The following is a 20237-nucleotide window of genomic DNA, read 5'->3' on the forward strand; positions in this document are numbered from 1 at the left end:
GGTTGAAGTACACTGAAAAACGCTAAAAACACAAATGTAAACCCCGCCGGCAAGTCACATGTCACAAAAGTGCCCTGTAAACGGCTCAAAAAAGCTGAAAACAACAAACACACGCCAATATTTCCTGAAGTGTCTTCTTGAAAAACTCAGCTGGTTCACAGGCCTGGAAGAAAAAAACAAAGCATCACATACCTAAGAGTAGAGTTCAGTCCACTAGATGCATCCTAATTCATAGTCAAGTGAAAAATAATTGTTTCAGAGTGTTCCCCATATCACTAATTGTACACCGTACTGACTGCTCCCACACCTTTGCCCTTGATTATTGGTGCTTGTATTGATGAATGCAGTGCGCAAAAAGTGATTGGTACTTAAGAACCTGCCCTATAACTGAATTAAGTAAGGAAGTAATACGTCAACACCGAACGGTTTTAGTTTTTCTCTTTGAGCACATTGCTTTTTGTCTTCTCTCAGCCTCCTGATTACTTCATAGTTAATTGTCAAATGTCTTCATTCACCCACAGGGAAGGAATCCATTTTTTTTGGAGCCCGCCATCATTATAGCAATAACCGATGGAAGTAAATTGACATCAGCGAGTGGTGTGCAGGAAGAAGTAAGTGTCAAGAATGGAGCGTGTACATAGCTACTGTGGTGTAGTCTTAGCAGCACACTATCAAGGGAGAGTATCGCTATAATTCAATCCAATGAAACATGGTGCTTTTTCTGAGGTGTGGGGGGGAAGCAAGATCCCACATAAATGGAGTGACATATGACGGTACATTATGCCCCCATGCCCAGAACATAACATCTGAATCAGATTGCTGTGTGCTAAAGTTATCCATTATCTTCCACATTTGGGGCGCAGCACCCTGCAGTTCTCCAGCTGTTGTGTATCCACCTTTCAGTGCAGATTGGGGGTTGTAGTGTCACTGTAGCTGGAATGCCGCAGGTTACTGACACCTTTCCCACATTGTTCATTAGTTAATTACCGTACTAGTGCAGACTCTAGCCCTTTGAGGTCTGGGCACTTCATATTTCTTGGTGAACTTTCATTTTGGATTTGAATGGATAAGATGAGTCTCGTACAGTGTATGTCGCTTTATTCCCTTGCTCTGGATTCCTCCTCCCCTGAAGATGGCCATAATAAGTCTATAACCTTTTGGAAACCTCTGAGATGAGACCTAAAACCTGATTAATGAAGGGAGCGCTGGAGTAAGATATGCCGAATTCATTAAGGCGGACGTTTAATGAGTTGGGTGCATTTTACAACTGCCATGAGCCTCCACCAGAAATATTACTCCTATCTGCGTCTGCGGTACATCTCTGTAATGTACACCACCAGAGTGGCGTAAGTTTTTAATTAATTTCTTGGGCAAGTTTTTGCCTCGTCTTGTCCCACCTCTGCCCACTTTGGCGATGCTGGCGCACAATGTTCCTATAATATGCAGTCATGACTTCTAAACTATTGAAGAAAAATATAGGAGAATATAGGAGGAAGTGAGTGTAGAGCAGTACTCCTCCGCAGCTGAATGCTTGTGTATTGCATCTGATTGTTTTCTCTTATATTTGTTTCCCTTTCTAGCTCCACTTGCCTTTAAATTCTCCATTGCCCGGAAGTGAGTTAACAAAGGAGCCTTTTCGATGGGATCAGAGGCTTTTTGCTTTAGTTCTCCGGCTTCCTGGCACAACATCCGTGGAGCAGGATCAGGTGAATACTGTCCAAGTCGACGAGTCCCCCATCACTCCAATGTGTGATGTCACAGGAGGTGAGTGCGTATATGCATAACACACAAGACCAAGACCCCGACTCGTCAAAGCTTTTACGCCTGAAAACAAACATTAACAGCTTAGAGTGGAGAAAATTTAGCAAAATGAGACTGCAATAATTTTGCTACACTTGGTGACGACATGGGGTCATGACAAAATGGTGACCTCTGCCTGTCTAGATTCATGAGAAGTGGCGTACTTTACACCACAAATCGTGCTTCACTTAACCCCCTCATCAAGACAGGAATGAAAAACGCCAGTATTGATGAATTCTGGGCCCAAGACCTAGGGAAACAATAAACCCGAACACTAAATGTGTACAATATGTCCATACTATACTGCACCCAGGTCTGCCCAGTGTTCATGACAAAGGTGTTTTCCTATATACAGTACAGACCAAAAGTTTGGACACATCTTCTCATTTAAAGATTTTTCTGTATTTTCATGACTATGAAAATTGTACATTAACACTGAAGGCATCAAAACTATGAATTAACACATGTGGAATTATATACTTAACAAAAAAGTGTGAAACAACTGAAAATATGTCTTATATTCTTGGTTCTTCAAAGTAGCCACCTTTTGCTTTGATGACTGCTTTGCACACTCTTGGCATTCTCTTGATGAGCTTCAACAGGTAGTCACCGGAAATGGTCTTCCAACAATCTTGAAGGAGTTCCCAGAGATGCTTAGCACTTGTTGGCCCTTTTGCCTTCACTCTGCGGTCCAGCTCGCCCCAAACCATCTCGATTGGGTTCAGGTCTGGTGACTGTGGAGGCCAGGTCATCTGGCGTAGCACCCCATCACTCTCCTTCTTGGTCAAATAGCCCTTACACAGCCTGGAGGTGTGTTTGGGGTCATTGTCCTGTTGAAAAATAAATGATGGTCCAACTAAACGCAAACCGGATGGAATAGCATGCCGCTGCAAGATGCTGTGGTAGCCATGCTGGTTCAGTATGCCTTCAATTTTGAATAAATCCCCAACAGTGTCACCAGTAAAGCACCCCCACACCATCACACCTCCTCCTCCATGCTTCACGGTGGGAACCAGGCAGGTAGAGTCCATCCGTTCACCTTTTCTGCGTCGCACATAGACACGGTGGTTGGAACCAAAGATCTCAAATTTGGACTCGTCAGATCAAAGCACAGATTTCCACTAGTCTAATGTCCATTCCTTGTGTTCTTTAGCCCAAACAAGTCTCTTCTGCTTGTTGCTTGTCCTTAGCAGTGGTTTCCTAGCAGCTATTTTACCATGAAGGCCTGCTGCACAAAGTCTCCTCTTAACAGTTGTTGAAGAGATATGTCTGCTGCTAGAACTCTGTGTGGCATTGACCTGGTCTCTAATCTGAGCTGCTGTTAACCTGCGATTTCTGAGGCAGGTGACTCTGATAAACCTATCCTCAGAAGCAGAGGTGACTCTTGGTCTTCCTTTCCTGGGGCGGTCCTCATATGAGCCAGTTTCTTTGTAGCGCTTGATGGTTTTTGCAACTGCACTTGGGGACACTTTCAAAGTTTGCCCAGTTTTTCGGACTGACTGACCTTCATTTCTTAAAGTAATGATGGCCACTCGTTTTTCTTTACTTAGAATTTGTATTATGGCAAGAAAAAAGCAGTCTATTGAGTAGGACTATCAGCTGTGTATCCACCTGACTTCTGCACAACACAACTGATGGTCCCAACCCCATTTATAAGGCAAGAAATCCCACTTATTAAACCTGACAGGGCACACCTGTGAAGTGAAAACCATTTCGGGTGATTACCTCTTGAAGCTCATCAAGAGAATGCCAAGCGTGTGCAAAGCAGTCATCAAAGCAAAAGGTGGCTACTTTGAAGAACCAAGAATATAAGACATATTTTGTTGTTTCACACTTTTTTGTTAAGTTTATAATTCCACATGTGTTAATTCATAGTTTTGATGCCTTCAGTGTGAATGTATAATTTTCAAAGTCATGAAAATACAGAAAAATCTTTAAATGAGAAGGTGTGTCCAAACTTTTGGTCTGTACTGTAGGTTTTGCTTCTTTGTAAGACTTGTGTAGTTTATAAAGGAACATTGCTGTTTACATGGGAATTTCTGTCTTTGGCATTTATCGCATATACATTTCTGGGACCCTCATCTGTCATGAAAATAGGGGTCCAAACCTGCTGGTCTCCTGCTGTAAATTCACCAACCTAAATGTAGAGCTGGCCAAGTGCACCCCCTTTTCCAGTGAAGTTAATGGAAAATACAGAATCTGGAAATGTATAAATAGGTGGGGGTATTATTCACAGATCCTTAATTCTTGGTGGTTGAGGCTCCTGGTGATGGGAGCCTCGCTTATAAGGGATTTTTTTTAATATCCCATAGAGTACCCTTTAACTCCCAATCATTAAATGTGTGCTTTTGTCAACTTAGCTGGTCACATTTGGCTTTTTTGTGCTTCCTTTCTAAATTTTACCTTCATTTAACGTAACTTCTCACTTTTCCTTATCTGTCAGGTCGTTCATATTGTGTTTTCTCACAGCGAATGTTGAACCAGTGCCTGGAATCATTGGTGCAAAAAATTCAAAGTGGGGTTGTCATCAATTTTGAAAAATCTGGTCCTGATCCCCCACTTTCTGAAGGTTGGCAAACTTTTTTGTTTATGAATGTATCTGATTTTTTTTTTTTTTTTTTATAAAGGGGTTGTCAAGATTTATAACAAGTTTTCAGTAACTGTGATTGCAGCCTTTTGAGTCACCATGTCGCATACAGCAGGCACTGTGAGGATTCTCTGGTGCCAGCGGTGAAACTGAGTAGGCATATCACCACAAGTATGTGATATGCATGCTCCCAGCCACATTCCGACTAGACATGCGCGGCCTCGCTCAATTCCAGTACTGGAGAATCCTCACAGCACGTTTTCGTGACTGATGATATTGTTGCTTATGAGCAGCTTTATACTTGGTCTACAATTGGCAGTTTTTCTAACTATAATGGTCTTAGTAAATTAGTTTATTTTAAATGATTATTGGAGATCCATCAGTTAACTTTTATTTTTAAATCAAAGTATGGATTGTTTACAAAGAACTGCGTCCAGTGCAGACCGCTACGGAGGTCTGCTGTGGAAGTGGTGCCTGTCCTATTTGGGAGTCAGTCATTGGCTGCAGCGGTCAGGTGACTAGAAGAGTGCATTAGAGAAACATCCGATCACACGTGTGACGATACAACTTAAAATCTTAATTAGCCAGACGATTAGATTTGTTAATCCAGGAGAAATGCCTTATTGTGTTTAGAGATTGCTGGCTGTATTTTATTACTGTTCTGCTTGCTCGTCACTTTATGTACGCTAATTTAACTTGTGAAGTCTCCAGCAATCGACTAATCTCATTAGTATCTCAGGAGCCTCTAACCATTGTTCATAAATTGCCTAGGCCCATTGTGTAAGTGTTGAAAGAAGATCTGGCGGAGTCTCACATGTAGACCCAGGTGATATGGTCACCTGAGAAAGATGCCTCCACTAATGCACAGTGAGCTTTGAGAAGTTCAGCCATTCAGGGGGCTGAGCCCAGAGAAGTAGAAGGGACATGTGTTTTTGTATCAGTCATACTTGGGAAGCAGAATCAAGGAGCATCAGAAAGACTTTGCAAGGAGAATGAAAGACATCCTTCAGGACAGTAGATGGATTGCATGGCATTACCCAAAGAGACACAGATTTGAATTCTATATGATTCCAGCCTAAGGGTATGGCCCTGGCTGGAAAGATTCGGATCTGCTCCATTAACCATCAGGGAAATCATGGATACGTTTTGGTGAGACCAGGGTGCGACGAAGAGGTCACCTGGCCCCATGGATATGTTTGGGATTGCCAGGAGGTACCCACTGGTCGCCTGCAACCCACGGAGACATTCGGAGAAGCCATATTGGGACCTGCCTTTCATCTGGCTCCATGGATGCTCTGGGAGGCCAGGTTGGGACCCTATGGTCTGCTGGTCTTGTACCTCGTTGGACTGCTAGCTTCCTAAGCTTGCCGCTACCTCCTCTCTGTGGGGGCCCGCCAGAAGCTTGGGGACACTGGTTGAGGTAGTTGGCCCTGGAAGTCTCCAAAGTCGCAGCTGTTCTATTCCAGGCGGGCGGAGAAGGAAGTGTGAGACTGTGTAATGTTGTAACATCTTGGGTATTTGCTGGGACTGTTCTGTGTGTTTATTGTCCGCTTTGTGGTTCCATAAAGTATTGCCACACTGTTTTACCCTCACCCTGTGTTGTCTGAGTAGTGTTATGTCCACGGAAGACCCCGGGTCTTCACAACGCATTCCTCTAGTCATGATCATTGCTGTGACTTAAAAAAAAAAAAAAAAAAAAAAAAGGCAAACACCGCTTGTGGAGATGGTGCGCACCACCATAGCAGCTTGCACTGGATCTGCGAGGGCATCTGGATGGCCAGTATGCCTAAGTTTTGTTATTTTTAAAGAATCCACGTCTTAAAATATTTTGATAATGTTTCATTTAATATACATATATTACATATTCATTTAATTTTCAACATTTCATTGTGTGTATGTAGATGGATAGATAGATATATTTACAGAATGAAACTTTGAAAATTATATATAATATAATTTTTTTTTTCTGTTGCAAAACTCCCGTGTCCTATTTTTAGCTGAATGAGTGTTTATTTAAGGAGAGCCCTTTTGCTGATGCTTGCATTGCAGTAATACACAGCAGCGAGAGCAGATTGCGCTGTGTTATGGCTCTTATATTGCTGTGCATAACCCCGTGTTGTACACTGCCAAATTATCCGGCTCCCACTGCTACTATTCAGATCCTGTTACGCATCTCGAGCCCCGGACGGCTGCATTCAGATCTACTGCAGTGCTGCTTCTCTGCCAGTAAGGTACCATGGAGATTGAGCGCTCTTTATGAACCTCAAGGAATAGTTCCCCAACCTGTAATATATGATTTATATTAGCAAGAGAGCTCTTAAAATACGTGGTGTAAACAGTGGTTATTCCCACGCTGCATCTTGCTGGGCCAGCTGGCACGGAGTAGGAAACATGCCATACTTGAATGGAAGCTGAAGCCGAGAGATGTTCAATATTTTCTATGGGGAGGGGGGGAAGGTCTTGTCCTTAGTATTTTTGGATCGCTTCACTTCCTACGGCTGCGCTGTAATCTGTGGCTGCTCCATATTGTATGTCTGCCATAGACCTGCCAGTAATCCTGCCTGGAATTTACGGTTCATGTACATTGCAGATGTCCTCTGTTATGTGGATTCAGTGACATTTTTGATGCTGTCATCACTTTAACGCTAGGAAATAATTTAAAGGGTAGTGTATTTTTTTTCAAATATTTATTGATCCATTGTTCTAAATCTTATTGTATGACTTATGTATTTAAGGGGGTTGTGCAGAGCCTTTATAGTATGGAGTCTACATTAAACTTTTTCATCCTAATATGATGAATTTCAGATGGAAATACAGAAGCTATCAAACCAGTCGGACCTCAGCCATGGCACAGCTGTCGAAAGTTAATCTACGTTAGACCAAATCCTAAAACAGGAGTACCACTTGGACACTGGCCGATACCGGAATCTTTTTGGCCAGATCAGAATTCTCCGACCTTGGTAAGTTCAGAAGAAATTAAAGGGAGCTGTCATCAGGATTTCACACCCCAAACTATTTGTATGTTGCTCAGCAGAGTACAGCAACATTTTTACATGGCCAGGTCCGTTCATTGTTAATGTGAAATCGGCATTTGAATTGATATGCAAATGAGGCTGAAGAGGTATTTGTAGATCTGAAGCTTATGTCACTCCAGCTCTATTCCCCACCCAGTGCTGCTGCCTCCTTCCTGTCAGACTCCTTTGCTTGAATTCACACAGCATAGAGGCTGTTCCTCAAGTATAAGACTGCTCTGGGTGGGGAATAGAGCTGGAGTGGCAGAAGCTTCAGATCTACCGTAACTCTTAAGCCTCATTTGCTTGTCAATTCAAACACTGATTTCTCAGTAATGGAGGAACGGATTGGACTTGTTTTGAAAGGGCTACATGGGCATATAAAGAGTTTGGGGTGCGAAATCCTGCTGACAGATTTAGCGGATTTATCAACACTGTTTGCAATTTCTAAGTAGCGACTAGACATTCTGAAAATGACGGCAGAAGAATCAAATGGCGTGAACCACGACTATCAGTCTGGTGCATTTTAAGGCGGGAGTCTGAGGTCTTACCAGCTTAGTTGGCGGACTTTGAGAAAAAAATGCCCCAAAACTATGGTGCAAACTTATGGTACAAACTGTTGGCTTAGAGCATGGGCTGTTAATTTTTAGTCCCCATCCCACCCCCGAATGAAGCACAAAAATACATATTAAAGATTGAGCTGGTCATGAAGCAGTTTCTTTTTATGCATTTTGCCCCCAAATCCTGATGCAATTTCCTTGATTAATATTCCCTATTGTGTAATATAGCAGTGCAGATGCTTATTGGTCATATCTGGAATAGCGCAGAACGTACAGCCCCGGTAACTAACATGTGTTTTTATATTTTTCTGATGCACATCTGAATGCTCCATATTTGTAATGGACGTTTTTTCACTTAGTTGGGATACAGCTGTACATTGCTCAGTGAGGGGGGATTGTCTGCGACTTCCAGAATTGTGTGTGAACTAACTGGCTTTTTATTTTTCTATTTCCCCACCAACAGCCCCCTCGAACTGCTCATCCCATTGTGAAATTTTCTTGCACCAACTCTGAGCCAATGGTTATTGAGAAGCTGCCATTTGACAAGTATGAATTGGAGCCATCACCACTGACGCAGTATATTCTGGAGAGGAAATCCCCTCATACTTGCTGGCCTGTAAGTTCATATTAAGACATGTTTCTTCTTGAGAAATGAAAACTATCTCGCGTGCTTTATCATTTAGTTATGGCTCTCTTCACATATTTATGGTGCTTGTTTAAAGGGGTTGTCCAGTGATGCTATCCATAGAATAGGTGATAACTGATAAACGGATATCTTAACAACTGGGACAAATCACAAGGGCCAATTATTATGTTTCATTACTACCTTCAGGTCTGCCAGCTACAGTGGCCTTTTTAGTGGCATCTGTCAGTGCAGCACGGACTTGTGTAATGCATTGCAATGCTTTATACCAGTGATCAGAGTGCTAAAAGTTAGTCCTATATAGGATTAGGTATAAAAAAAAAAAAAAAGTTTAAAAAAAAAATTGTAAAAATTTAAAAAAAAATATTACACCAATTAATGCATAGATTTATATAAAAACAAAAATAAAGTACACATTTGGTATTGCCACATCCATAATGACCCGAACTATAAAATTGTCCCACTAGTGTACCCCTTCAGTGAATGCCATAAAAAATAGCTTTCATCATACTGCTGAATGCTCTGAGAATACAGCGATGCAAAACAATTATTTCTAAAAAAAAAAAAAGTTTGTAATAGCGCCAAAATGTATAAAAAATACTTAAATGGGGTATCACTGTAATCGTACTGACCTGAAGAATAAAGCAGCTTTATCACTTTTACCACATGGTGATCGGCATAAAAAACAATTTCCCGAATAGAAACCAGTCAAAAAAAATTTGTGGCCAAAAATGGTCACTTATGGGTGGTTCTGCAGTTCTGGCACCTCAGGGTCTCTGCCAATGTGACATTGCACCCGCAAACCATTCCAGCAAAATCTGTACTATATGGTGCTTCTTCCCTTCTGAGCTTTGTACAGTGCCTTAAAAGTAGTTTACAACCACATATGGGGTGTTGATGTACTCAGGAGAAATTGAACAACAAATTGTAAAGTTCGTTAAACTAGAAGCCAAAGCAACATTTTAGTGGAAAAACTGGTAATTTTTCAATTTACTCAGCCCAATGTTATACAATTTTGTGAAATCACCTGAGGTTTAAAAATGCTGTAGGTGTAGTTTCCAAAATAGGGTCATTTGTTGGGATTTCTGCTATTTTGACACGTCGGGGGCTCTTCAAATGTGATATGTCGTCCGCAATCTGTTCCTGCCAAAATTGAGCGTGAGAGTTCAGTTAGCGCTCCTTCCCTTCCAAGCCTTGCCGTGCACCCAAACAGTAGTTTTCCACCACATTGGAGTATCAGTCTACTCAGGAGAAAATGGACCATACAATTTGTTGTGCATTTTTTTCTTGTTAAGCTTGTGAAAATAAAAAATATGGGGCAAAAGTAATATGTAATTTTTTTTTTCCTTCCAAATTGCTTTATTTCCTGTGAAGCACCTGAAAGGTTAATTAAACTTCTTGAATGAGGTTTTAGGTTAAGTGCCCACGTAGCGTTTTTGCGGCGTTTTTACGGCTGCGAAAACGTTTGTAAAACAGTCTGCCATGCAAAGCAATGTGAATTCGGATGTGCTGTGCACATGATGCGCTAATTTGCGCGCCGAATTCGCATTACGTTGCAAAACGCAGCATGACCATTTCTACCGCGATTACGCTGCAAATTCGCGGCCATTGAGGAACATTGAAACGTAGCAAACCCGCAGGTATATGTGGATTTGCTGCGTTTCAATTAAATTCAATGGCCGCGAATTTGCAGCGTAATCGCGGTGCGTGTGGTACCCGGGATGAAGAGGAGACTACAACTCCTCTTCATCCCGGCTACCACGCGGTGAAAACAATAAATAAAGTTAAAAATAAGCAAAACCTGTATATTCACCTCTCCGGCGGCCTCCAGTCTGCTCCCGGCCACGTCCTCTGCTTGGCGTCCCGTGGGGTCCTGTCAGGACCTGCGGTGATGACATTTAGTCACCTGATGGTCACGCGACTGCTGACGTCGGCGGTCAGGTGATGGTCGCGTGACCATCAGCTGACTAAATGACGTCACCGTGGGTCCTGACAGTACACCGCGGGACGCCGAAGAGAGAGGATCGCAGGATCGCCGCCGGGAACAGACTGGAGGAGACCGGAGAGGTGAGTATACAAGTTTTTTTTTGTTTGTTTTTTACTTTTTAATTCTATTTTTTTACTATAGATGCTGCATTTAAAGCATCAGTTGTTCACACATTATAAATCCATGTCGGTTGCATGGATTTATATTGTGTGACCAACTTGTCAAGCACTTTTCCAAGTGATGCTCAAAATCGCTTGGAAAAGTGCTTGCAAAAACGCTGAAAAAACGCTTCTCTGGCAGAAAAAACGCATGTAAATCTGCATGCGTTTTTTCTGCCAGAGAGAGGCAAAAACGCTCTGCATCAAATCTGCTACGTGGGCACATAGCCTTAGGCTGGGTGCCCACGTAGCGTTTTTCAAGCGTATATGCTGCGGAATTTCTGCAGCGTAAGCGCTTGAAAAACGCATGTATATCCGCACCCCATGGTCCCCAATGGCATTCCGCAATGTCAATGCCCATGCTGCGGATTTTTCCGCAGCGTATATGCTGCGGTCAAAAATCCGCAGCATGTTCATTAATTTTGCGGAAGCGCAGCCGAATCACTGTGCGGATGGTACCCAAGTCTGGATGAGAGGAGACTCTCATCCAGACCTGGGTACCAAAGAACCTGTAAAAAAAAGAATAAAATAAAGTTTATACTTATCTTCTGATGTTTTCCCTCCGTCGCGCTGTTGTCTGAAGGACCTGCCACGTCATTGAGTCATGTGACCCACCACATGACTCAATGACGTCACCGCAGGTCCTGCACACAACAGTGTGAGCCGCTCAAGACTCCGGACGGGGCAGAGAATGCATCGGAAGGTGAGTATAAAGTTTATTTTTTAAATTTTTACCATTCTGAACAAGTTGTCAAGCACTTTTCCAAGTGATGCTTGGAGAAGTGCTTGATAACCCGCATGCGGAAATGCATGCAAAGACTCCTCACAAATCGCATGTAATATCCGCATGCGATTTTCCCGCCAGGGAGAAGCGTAAAAAATATGCTTCAGATCCGCAACGTGGGCACATAGCCTTAAGTACCTTGAGGGGTGCAGGTTTTAATATGGTATCACTTTTGGGTATTTTCCGTCGCATAAACCCTTCAAAGCCACTTCAAATGTGATGTGGTCTCAAAAATTGGTTTTGTAAATTTTGTTGAAAAAAATTAGAATTTTTTCAAAAATGATGCAGATATACATTAGACATGTAAGTGGTATTTAACTGTTTTGTGTGACATATCTCTGGTTTAAGGGCATAAGAATTAAGTTTGTGAAAATATCGGAATTTTAGCCAAAATTTCGCAGTTTTCGAACACAAAAAGTATCGACCTAAATTTACCACTAACATGAAGTACAAATTCTCACGCAAAAAGTCTCAATCAGTGGGATTTGTTGAAGTGTTCTAGAGTTACTACATAAAGTGACACTGGTCAGTATTGTAAAATTTGGCCTGGTCATGAAGGTGAAAACACGCTTGGGGCATTTGAAGGGGTTAATGTATACGCCAGGACACATTCATTTAACAGGTGTATACCATTCACTGCAACAGTATAGTCCACTACTCTATTCCATCCTCCGGCCAGGAGAACTCTTGTGGCCTCATCGAGCCAAAGTAATCCTAAGGACCCTTTTATTATGCATGGTAACCTCTTCACGCCATGGCTATTTTCCGTGTTCTCGTCTTTTCCTCCCCTTCTTCGAGCCATAACTTTTTTTTTTTTGCCAATAAAGCAGTTTGAGGGCTTGTTTGCGAGACGAGTTGTACTTTTTAATGGCACCATCGATTTTGCTATAGTGTACTGGAAAACAGGGAAAAAGATTCCAAATGTGTTTATTTACCATGTTCACTATATGGTAAAACTGACCTGGCAATATGATTCCCCAGGTCAGTTGTGATTACACAGATACCAAACATAGATTATTTTTTAAGTGTTGATAAATGTTCCGAAATTTGCATGAAAAAGCTCTTGCATTTGTCATTTTCCGAGTTCCTTAGCGTTTCCGTTTTTTCGGGACATTGTGTGGATGCGTTTTGCGCCCCGAACTGACTTTTTTTTTTTTTTATTGATCCCATTTTGGGGTAGATTTTATGTTTTGATCGCCTTTTTATTGTTGCGGCGGCCAAGAAAAAAAAAAGGTAATTCTGGCGCTTACCGATCGGATTAATTTATTTTAGATTTTGATAAATCGAATATTTCTGAACGCAGCGATTCCAAATGTGTGTTTTGGCTTTTTTTCTCTCAATGTGGCAAAAGGGTGTGATTTGAACTTTGGTGGGGTTTTTTTTTTCCATTATAAATTTTTTTTTTTTTTTTTTTTACTGAATTTAATAATCCCCTTTAAAGACTTGAAGCTGCGATTGTCCGATCGCCTGTGCTATGCCTACCAGTGCTACAGCACTTCTCACCATCATCCATCCGGTTCTCTTCACATCTGATTGCCTCTGTGAGTGCCAAAATCCCTGGACCTCCCATGCTAGGCTGGGACTCCTAACTGTGAGTCCAGGGTCAATTCTGCTCATGTACTTAAGGTCACGGCGCACCACTTGTGCAGAACCCTCTCTTGCCTCATCAGAGCCGGAAGTATCTGCCCTGAGCGTGAGAGTCCCGGAGGTGATCAGAACAAGCTAAAAAGACATGGAGGCAGAGAGGTGAATGATAAAGTAAGTACAGGGATTTAAAGAAGTTGCCCAGTACGTTATATTACCCCCCACCCCCAATGTATCCCCCCGGGGCCCCTAAGGATTTTTGTAATTGGCTTACGTTGCAGATACTGCCTGTGAGCGGCGCCATCCTTGGCTGCTCACAGGCATCACTTGACTCCATGCTGACATCACGACAAGTGAGCCGTGACTCAGCGCTGGGGTCCCCACGGTGGCTGCTGAGTTGTGGGCGGGGCTTCCCCCCCGCATCACACCCAGCATCCACTGCGCGCTTTCCCAATGAATGGGGAGAGGCAGAGCGTGCGGTGGATGCCGGGTGTGATGTGGGGGGTCACCCCGCCCACAGCCTGGCATCCACTGTGGAACTCAGAAGAGGGACCCTCAGCTGTAGCCTGGACTTGTCAGCGCTGGCTGCAGCCTGGGGTCACGTGATGCCTGTGAGCAGCCAGTGATAGCGCCGCTGACAGGCAGTATCTGCAACGTAAGCTAATTACAAAAATCCTTAGGAGTCCTGGGGGGATACATTGGGGGTAATATAAAGTACTGGACAACCCCTTTAATTTTTCCTCCCATATTACTTTTATTATGCCCTTGGGTCTGGTGGGACCATAGAGCACAATAAAAGGGATATTGAAATCTCAGAAAAGAACTTCTGTGAAATCATATTTCTCAGGAAAATCCACGTGAACAGGCGATTTTGCGTTTTGCCTGATCCTTTATTTTACTTATTTCCTTTTAACTCATTCTGTGTCTGTCCTTTTTTTTTACATTTTTTCTATTTTACACAATTTCACACCACTTGGCATTTTCTTGTCAGTTTTCCATTACATTATTTTGTAAATCAAATAATGTAATTTAAAACTATAACTCATACAAAAAAAAACCTCTAGCGCTCTTAGTTGTGTGAGAGGTCAAATAAGTTATTGCTTTTAGCAGAAGGACAGGAAAATAATGCACATAAGAAAGAGAAGCTCAGCACCCAGAGGTGGAGCAGTAGAATAGTGAAAATATTTTATTTCTATGCTTTCTGATTAAGGTCTGGAATCTAGGACAGAAACCTATATCGTGGAATTGGTTTGTAAAATATTTTCACACTTCAGCTGCTCAACCTCTGTGTGCCAAACTTGTTATGGACTGGATCACGGGCACCGCTACGCTAACGGAGTGACGTATAGTACCATATAGTGGCACATAATTCTGCAGCAGGAAGGGGTTAACCGAGGTTATGACTTTAATCTATGAACTTTGTATCATATGCTTCTGTAGATCGTCTATTTTGTATATATTTTCTTTTAATTTTAAGGTGTTCGTGGTAAACAGTGCGAAGTACAGTGAGCTTGGTCATCCTTTTGGTTACTTGAAAGCCAGCACTGCTCTAAATTGTGTGAATCTGTTTGTGATGCCTTACAACTACCCCGTACTCCTCCCTTTATTAGGTGAGTCTTTACAAATGCTGTTCTGGTTTGGATTTCATTTGTCATTCTCCTTATCTAAATGGTCCTATTATTGTGTAGATCAAATCACTAACACCCCTTAAATAAAAAAAAATATGCTCCCCTTTAGTCCTCCATGTTTGAGCTCTATATAACCGTGCCCCGCCACTTCCTGCCTGTGCCCCGCCACTTCCTGCCTGTGCCCCGTTTTAATTTGAAAATTCTTCTGAGTGGCCATATTTTCAATGTTGGAGGTTTTTGGAACCATGCTGACAAAGTTTACCCTCAACTAAAGACGTAATCTCCTTCATCTTTCTTTGCAGATGACTTGTTTAAAATCCACAAGACTAAACCTTCTCTGAAATGGAGGCAACTTTTTGAGAACTATTTGAAAACCATGCCACCTTACTACATTGGAGTATGTGTCATGTCTGTGTTTTACGTTGGCGTTTTACGTGTCGCAAGGCCTCGGCAGGCTGGTAACTTGCTCTTGTTTTTTTTTCAGCCTTTAAAAAAAGCGTTGAGGATGATGGGTGCTCAAAACCTCATACCAGAAAATTTGGAGTATGGACTGAGTTATAGTGTTGTCTCCTACCTCAAAAAACTTAGCCAACAGGTAAAATGTGGTAGATTTTGCTTTGTAACTGCTGATCTGTAGTAGTATGGCTGCCGGTGCCATGTTACTTCAGGAATGGCACTCTGCCATAACCTAGTTAGTTGGCAAATGGCTAGAAATCTGGTCTGGTGCCTAACTAGCGAAACCCTGGCTGAAATTGTAGCCATTGTTTTGAAATGAGCTCAGAACACTTAAAAAATTCTAAAACTTTTTTTTTTCTGCTTCAGGCTAAAATGGAATCTGATCGAGTGATCACTTCCATCGGGAAAAAGTGTCCTCAGGAAGCTGGCATCAAAGTCCAAAATGGCACAAGTATCCCATCGCTGGCCGTCAGGAAGGACTTTAAGCTGTTATTGCAGGAAATTACAGGGGAAATGCCGCAGAGAATGCTAGAACTGAACGTGAAGGAGTTTGCTGGCTTCCAGATAGCCTTGATGAATAAGGTAGCACTCGGTGACGTATCTGGTGTGACCTAGATGTATGTATGTATGTATGTATGTATATCTGCATATGTTTGATTTTTTTTTTCTGCAGGACCTAAAACCACAGACATTTAGAAATGCGTATGACATCTCAAGAACCAATCTTTTGGATCACCTGACAAGAATGAGAGCAAATCTCCTAAAGTCATCCCGCAGGTTCTTCAGTGGACAAGATGAAGGTGAGAAGATGCATTGTGGTAATGGGGTTACGCGGTCATACTTTCCCACTTGATCAGACATCAGTGGGGGAAAGTTATCAGTGCAACTTGACCGGTACAATTAATAAGGCAGCAATAGTGTTAGTCATTTTCTAAAAAAAAAAAAAAAATGGGACCAGCACACAATGTTTCCTGTAATCGAAGGTTGGTTTATAGATTTGCTATTGATTTTTAAGCTGTTTGTATGTAGAGCATATGCTTAAAATGTATATCTCTGCCCTTCACCTCTCCAAGCAAACCTACTTTAGCAACCTCATCATCTCACTGTCAAATAATCCTTAACACTTCTTTGACACTTTTCACTCTCTCCTTAATCAAACAGCACAGGCCCTGACCTCAGCGCTGAAAATCTGGCCAATTATTTGAAAGAAAAAATTGACCATATTCGACAATTTTTTTTTCCCAATCCCCAAATGTTACGCATGCTCCTCCCTCCCACATTGTATCTTGCTCACTTTCTGACTTTGAACCAGTCACGGAAGAAGTGGTGATCAGGCTCCTTGCATCTTCTCACCCTATCACCTGCACCAGTGACCCTATTCCCTCACATCTCCTTCAGTCCCTTTCTCCAACTGTCACCACTCACCTAGCTAAAATATTCAACCTCTCCCTCTCATCTGGTATTTTTCCCTCCTCTTTTAAACACGCCAGCATACATCCATTACTTAAAAAACCATCTGTCGACCAGAACTGTGCTGCTAACTACAGACCTGTTTCCGATCTTCCCTTTATCTCTAAACTCCTGGAACGCCTGGTCCACTGCCATCCAATCCACTATCTCTCAGATAACTCTCTTCTTGACCCTTTGCAATCTGGTTTCCGCTCTTTATATTCTACTGAAACTGCCCTCACTAAAGTCTCTAATGATCTACTAGTAGCTAAATCTAATGGTCACTACTCCCTGCTGATTCTCCTGGATCTCTGCAGCATTCAACACCATGGATCCCCAGCTCCTCCTCACTATGCTCCACTTTTTTGGCCTCAAGGACACTGTTCTCTTCTGGTTCTCCTCCTACCTCTCTGACCGCACCCTCTGTTTCTTTTGCTGGCTCCTCTTCCTCTCCCCTATCCCTTACTGTCGGGTTTCCTTAAGGATCAGTCCTAGGTCCCCTTCTTTTCTCCTTATACACCGCTCCTATTGGGACAAACCATCAGCAGATTCAGTTTTCAGTACAATCTCTATGCTGACGACACCCAGTTATACACCTCTGCTCCGGACATCACCCCTGCATTACTACAAAAGACCAGTGATTGTCTTTCTGCTGTGTCTAACACTATGTCCTCCCTCTGTCTAAAACTGAATCTGTCAAAAACTGAACTACTCATATTTCCTTCCCCCGCTAACCTACCTGTGCCCGATACTGCCATTTCCTTTTGTGGCTCTACCATTACTCCCCAGCAACATGCCGGCTGTCTTTGGGTCATACTTGATTCAGATCTTTCCTTCATTCCTCACATCAAATCGCTCGCTCGTGTCATCTACACCTCAAAAACATCTTTAGAATCAGAACTTCTTACCTGTGACTCGGCAAATACTCTTACTGTCGTTGTGATTCATTCTTGTCTGGACTATTGCAACTCTTTACTAATCGGTCTCCCTCTTACCAAACTTTCCCCTCTCCAACCGGTCCTGAACACAGCAGCCAGGATCATATTCCTCGACAACCGCTACACCGATGCCTCTTCCCTGTGCCATTCATTGCATTGGTTGCTGATCCAATACAGAGTTCAATATGAACTATCACTCTTGCCTACAAAGCTCTCCATGCTTCAGCACCCCCTACATCTCATCTACTCCCTCGTCTCGGTCTACTACCCTACCCGTGCCCTCCGTTCCGCCAATGACTTAAAACTGAAATCCTCCATAATCCAAACTTCCCACTCTCGTCTCCAAGATTTCTCACGTGCTGCGCCAATTCTTTGGACTGCACTACCCAGCACAATTCAATAAATTCCCAATACCCACAGTTTTAAGTGTGCCCTAAAAACCCATTTCTTTAGACTCGCCTATCACCTCATCATACTTATTTAACTGTCCTAGTTTGGTCCATATTTAAAATTTTCTTCAAATTCATGTTCATACCATCTATGCACTTAAAAGCCTCGGTCTGGACTGTACACATACTGGCAGGCGACCAGTTCATGTAGTGTTGTGTACATACCTGATTTAGTATATTATGGCTGTATTATACAACATATGTACATGTTACCTTTTGTGTCCCCCCTATTTCCTTATAGACTGTAAGCTTGTGAGCAGGGCCCTCACTCCTTTTTGATACGAGTTATGCTTATTCTATAACGTGTGTATTGTGTGTATAAGTCCCCCCTAAATTGTAAAGTGTTGTGGATTATGTTGGCAGTATAAAAATTATTAGAGCATAAAAAGTGGGGTCACTGACAATGTACTTAAGAATTCTATACATGCATCTTTCTTTCCACAGACCAGATACACAGTATCCCTATAGTTCAGATGGGAAATTATCAAGAATACCTAAGGAATATCCCTTCACCACTAAGAGAGCTGGATGCTGATCAGCCCAAGAGACTACATACATTTGGAAATCCCTTTAAACTGGACAAAAAGGTAAAGTTTTAAAAGTTTTGGCCATTTCAATGTCTTGTCTCCTGGTGTAAAATTCAACAAGGAGCTGTTACAAGACTCATTGCAATGATACGTGAACTCTGGTTCAGATACTGACCTATAGTTTAATTATCAAAGATTTGCCATGTAGAATAGTGTATTAGCTGTGAATATGACATTCATTTTGGTATTGATGGATTCAAATGCATCTTCACGTTCTGATGAATTTTTCTCTATATAAAATGTAAATTCTCTACCTCTGGTCTCTTATAAGTGTCCGTTTTTCACATGTGTATTATATTGGTGGAACACGTACACATTATAGTCTATAGGGCTGTTTGAAGTCTTTTTATTTGGGGATTTTTACAATATTGGGGAAATGGAAGATAAAATGTAATATACAATTACATCAACCTCAAGAAAGCAAACTTGTTACTTGTAAAAAAAAAAAAAACAAGTAGAGAACAGGGAAAAAGATTTGGGAAAAGAAAAAGTGGACAAAAAAGGGTGGAGAGGGATAAAGGGAAATAAAAATCGTATTGTATTCAGTTATAACTTCACAGGGTTTCAATTTATATGTATTGAAATAAAGTAATATCTATATATTTGGTTAAAAATAACATTTATGTAGAGGTTATTCCTGCTTGGGGAGAAGTATTTATTCCAGAAAGACCATCTAGAATAATCATTTTTAAGAGTTGTTCAGAAGAATTGAGTGGACATTTTTTCTATAATATCTGAAGTAGTAGGAATATCAATAGACTTCCCCTTGGATGCAATAAGTAGTTTCGTTATAGCAAATATATGAATTGAAATATATTTTATCTTCTGGGGGGAGCAAGTTTGAATTGCTAGAGAAGAGAAATTATAACTGTAGTTGTTGATTTTTTTTTTTTTTTTAGTAATTTATAGATTTCTTTGCTAATTGTTATAATTTAGGACATGTCCAGACGGTACGTATCTATGAGGATGTTTCGATGTCTTTCTGCACTATGACATCAGTGTTGTGAGCTGTTCAAAAATAAAAGCGGAGACATGTAAGATTTTGATCATGACTCAGAATTGCACATTCAAGTCTGTTTTCATGAAACTCAAAAGGCACATTAATGGCATCCTAGTTCCAACCTAATGCTGTCTTTTTTTTTTTTTTTTTTTTTTTTTTTTTTTTTTTTTTTACTGACCTGTTGGATGGGAGAAGCTGGACGAGCAGCCCACCATCAGGCTTTTGGATTTTTGTGAAAGATGAAACTGATATCATTAATGGGGAAAAAATTGACACTGACCAGACACTGCTGAAAAGCATAAATGATTTCGATTCTTTTTTAGTTATGTGAAAAAAAAAACTGACAGAGGCCTAAGTTTTATTAACTTTTTTTCTACCTCTAGGGGATGATGATTGATGAAGCTGATGAGTTTGTGACAGGTCATCAAAACAAGCACAAGCGACCAGGAGAACCTAATATGCTTGGGGTCCCAAAAAGAAGGCGATGCATGTCTCCGCTGTTGCGCAATAGACCTCCGTCTCCAGTTGTAAACAACCACATAGGAGGGAAGGGTTCACCATCCCCCGCAATCCAGAGTTCATCCGACATGGAGAAGCCAGGAGCAATAAATAAACG

The 20237-nt window shown here is 41.7% G+C and overlaps 1 protein-coding gene across 1 annotated transcript in view; it reads left to right on the forward strand.

The window, feature by feature from the left end:
- Positions 1 to 20237, forward strand: part of INTS6 (integrator complex subunit 6) — a 61439-nt gene that overhangs the window by 24366 nt on the left and 16836 nt on the right. Inside the window, exons 4-15 of the mRNA XM_073662638.1 lie at positions 522 to 611; positions 1581 to 1764; positions 4244 to 4369; positions 7193 to 7347; positions 8422 to 8574; positions 14592 to 14724; positions 15045 to 15139; positions 15227 to 15337; positions 15565 to 15780; positions 15872 to 15998; positions 18479 to 18621; positions 20005 to 20236. Coding sequence (XP_073518739.1) covers positions 522 to 611; positions 1581 to 1764; positions 4244 to 4369; positions 7193 to 7347; positions 8422 to 8574; positions 14592 to 14724; positions 15045 to 15139; positions 15227 to 15337; positions 15565 to 15780; positions 15872 to 15998; positions 18479 to 18621; positions 20005 to 20236 — 1765 coding nt within the window. The remainder of the gene's footprint in view (positions 1 to 521; positions 612 to 1580; positions 1765 to 4243; positions 4370 to 7192; positions 7348 to 8421; positions 8575 to 14591; positions 14725 to 15044; positions 15140 to 15226; positions 15338 to 15564; positions 15781 to 15871; positions 15999 to 18478; positions 18622 to 20004; position 20237) is intronic.

Source organism: Phyllobates terribilis, unplaced genomic scaffold (assembly GCF_046119375.1).
Source record: "Phyllobates terribilis strain yellow unplaced genomic scaffold, ASM4611937v1 Scaffold_2__4_contigs__length_985480577, whole genome shotgun sequence".
Taxonomy (NCBI): domain Eukaryota; kingdom Metazoa; phylum Chordata; class Amphibia; order Anura; family Dendrobatidae; genus Phyllobates; species Phyllobates terribilis.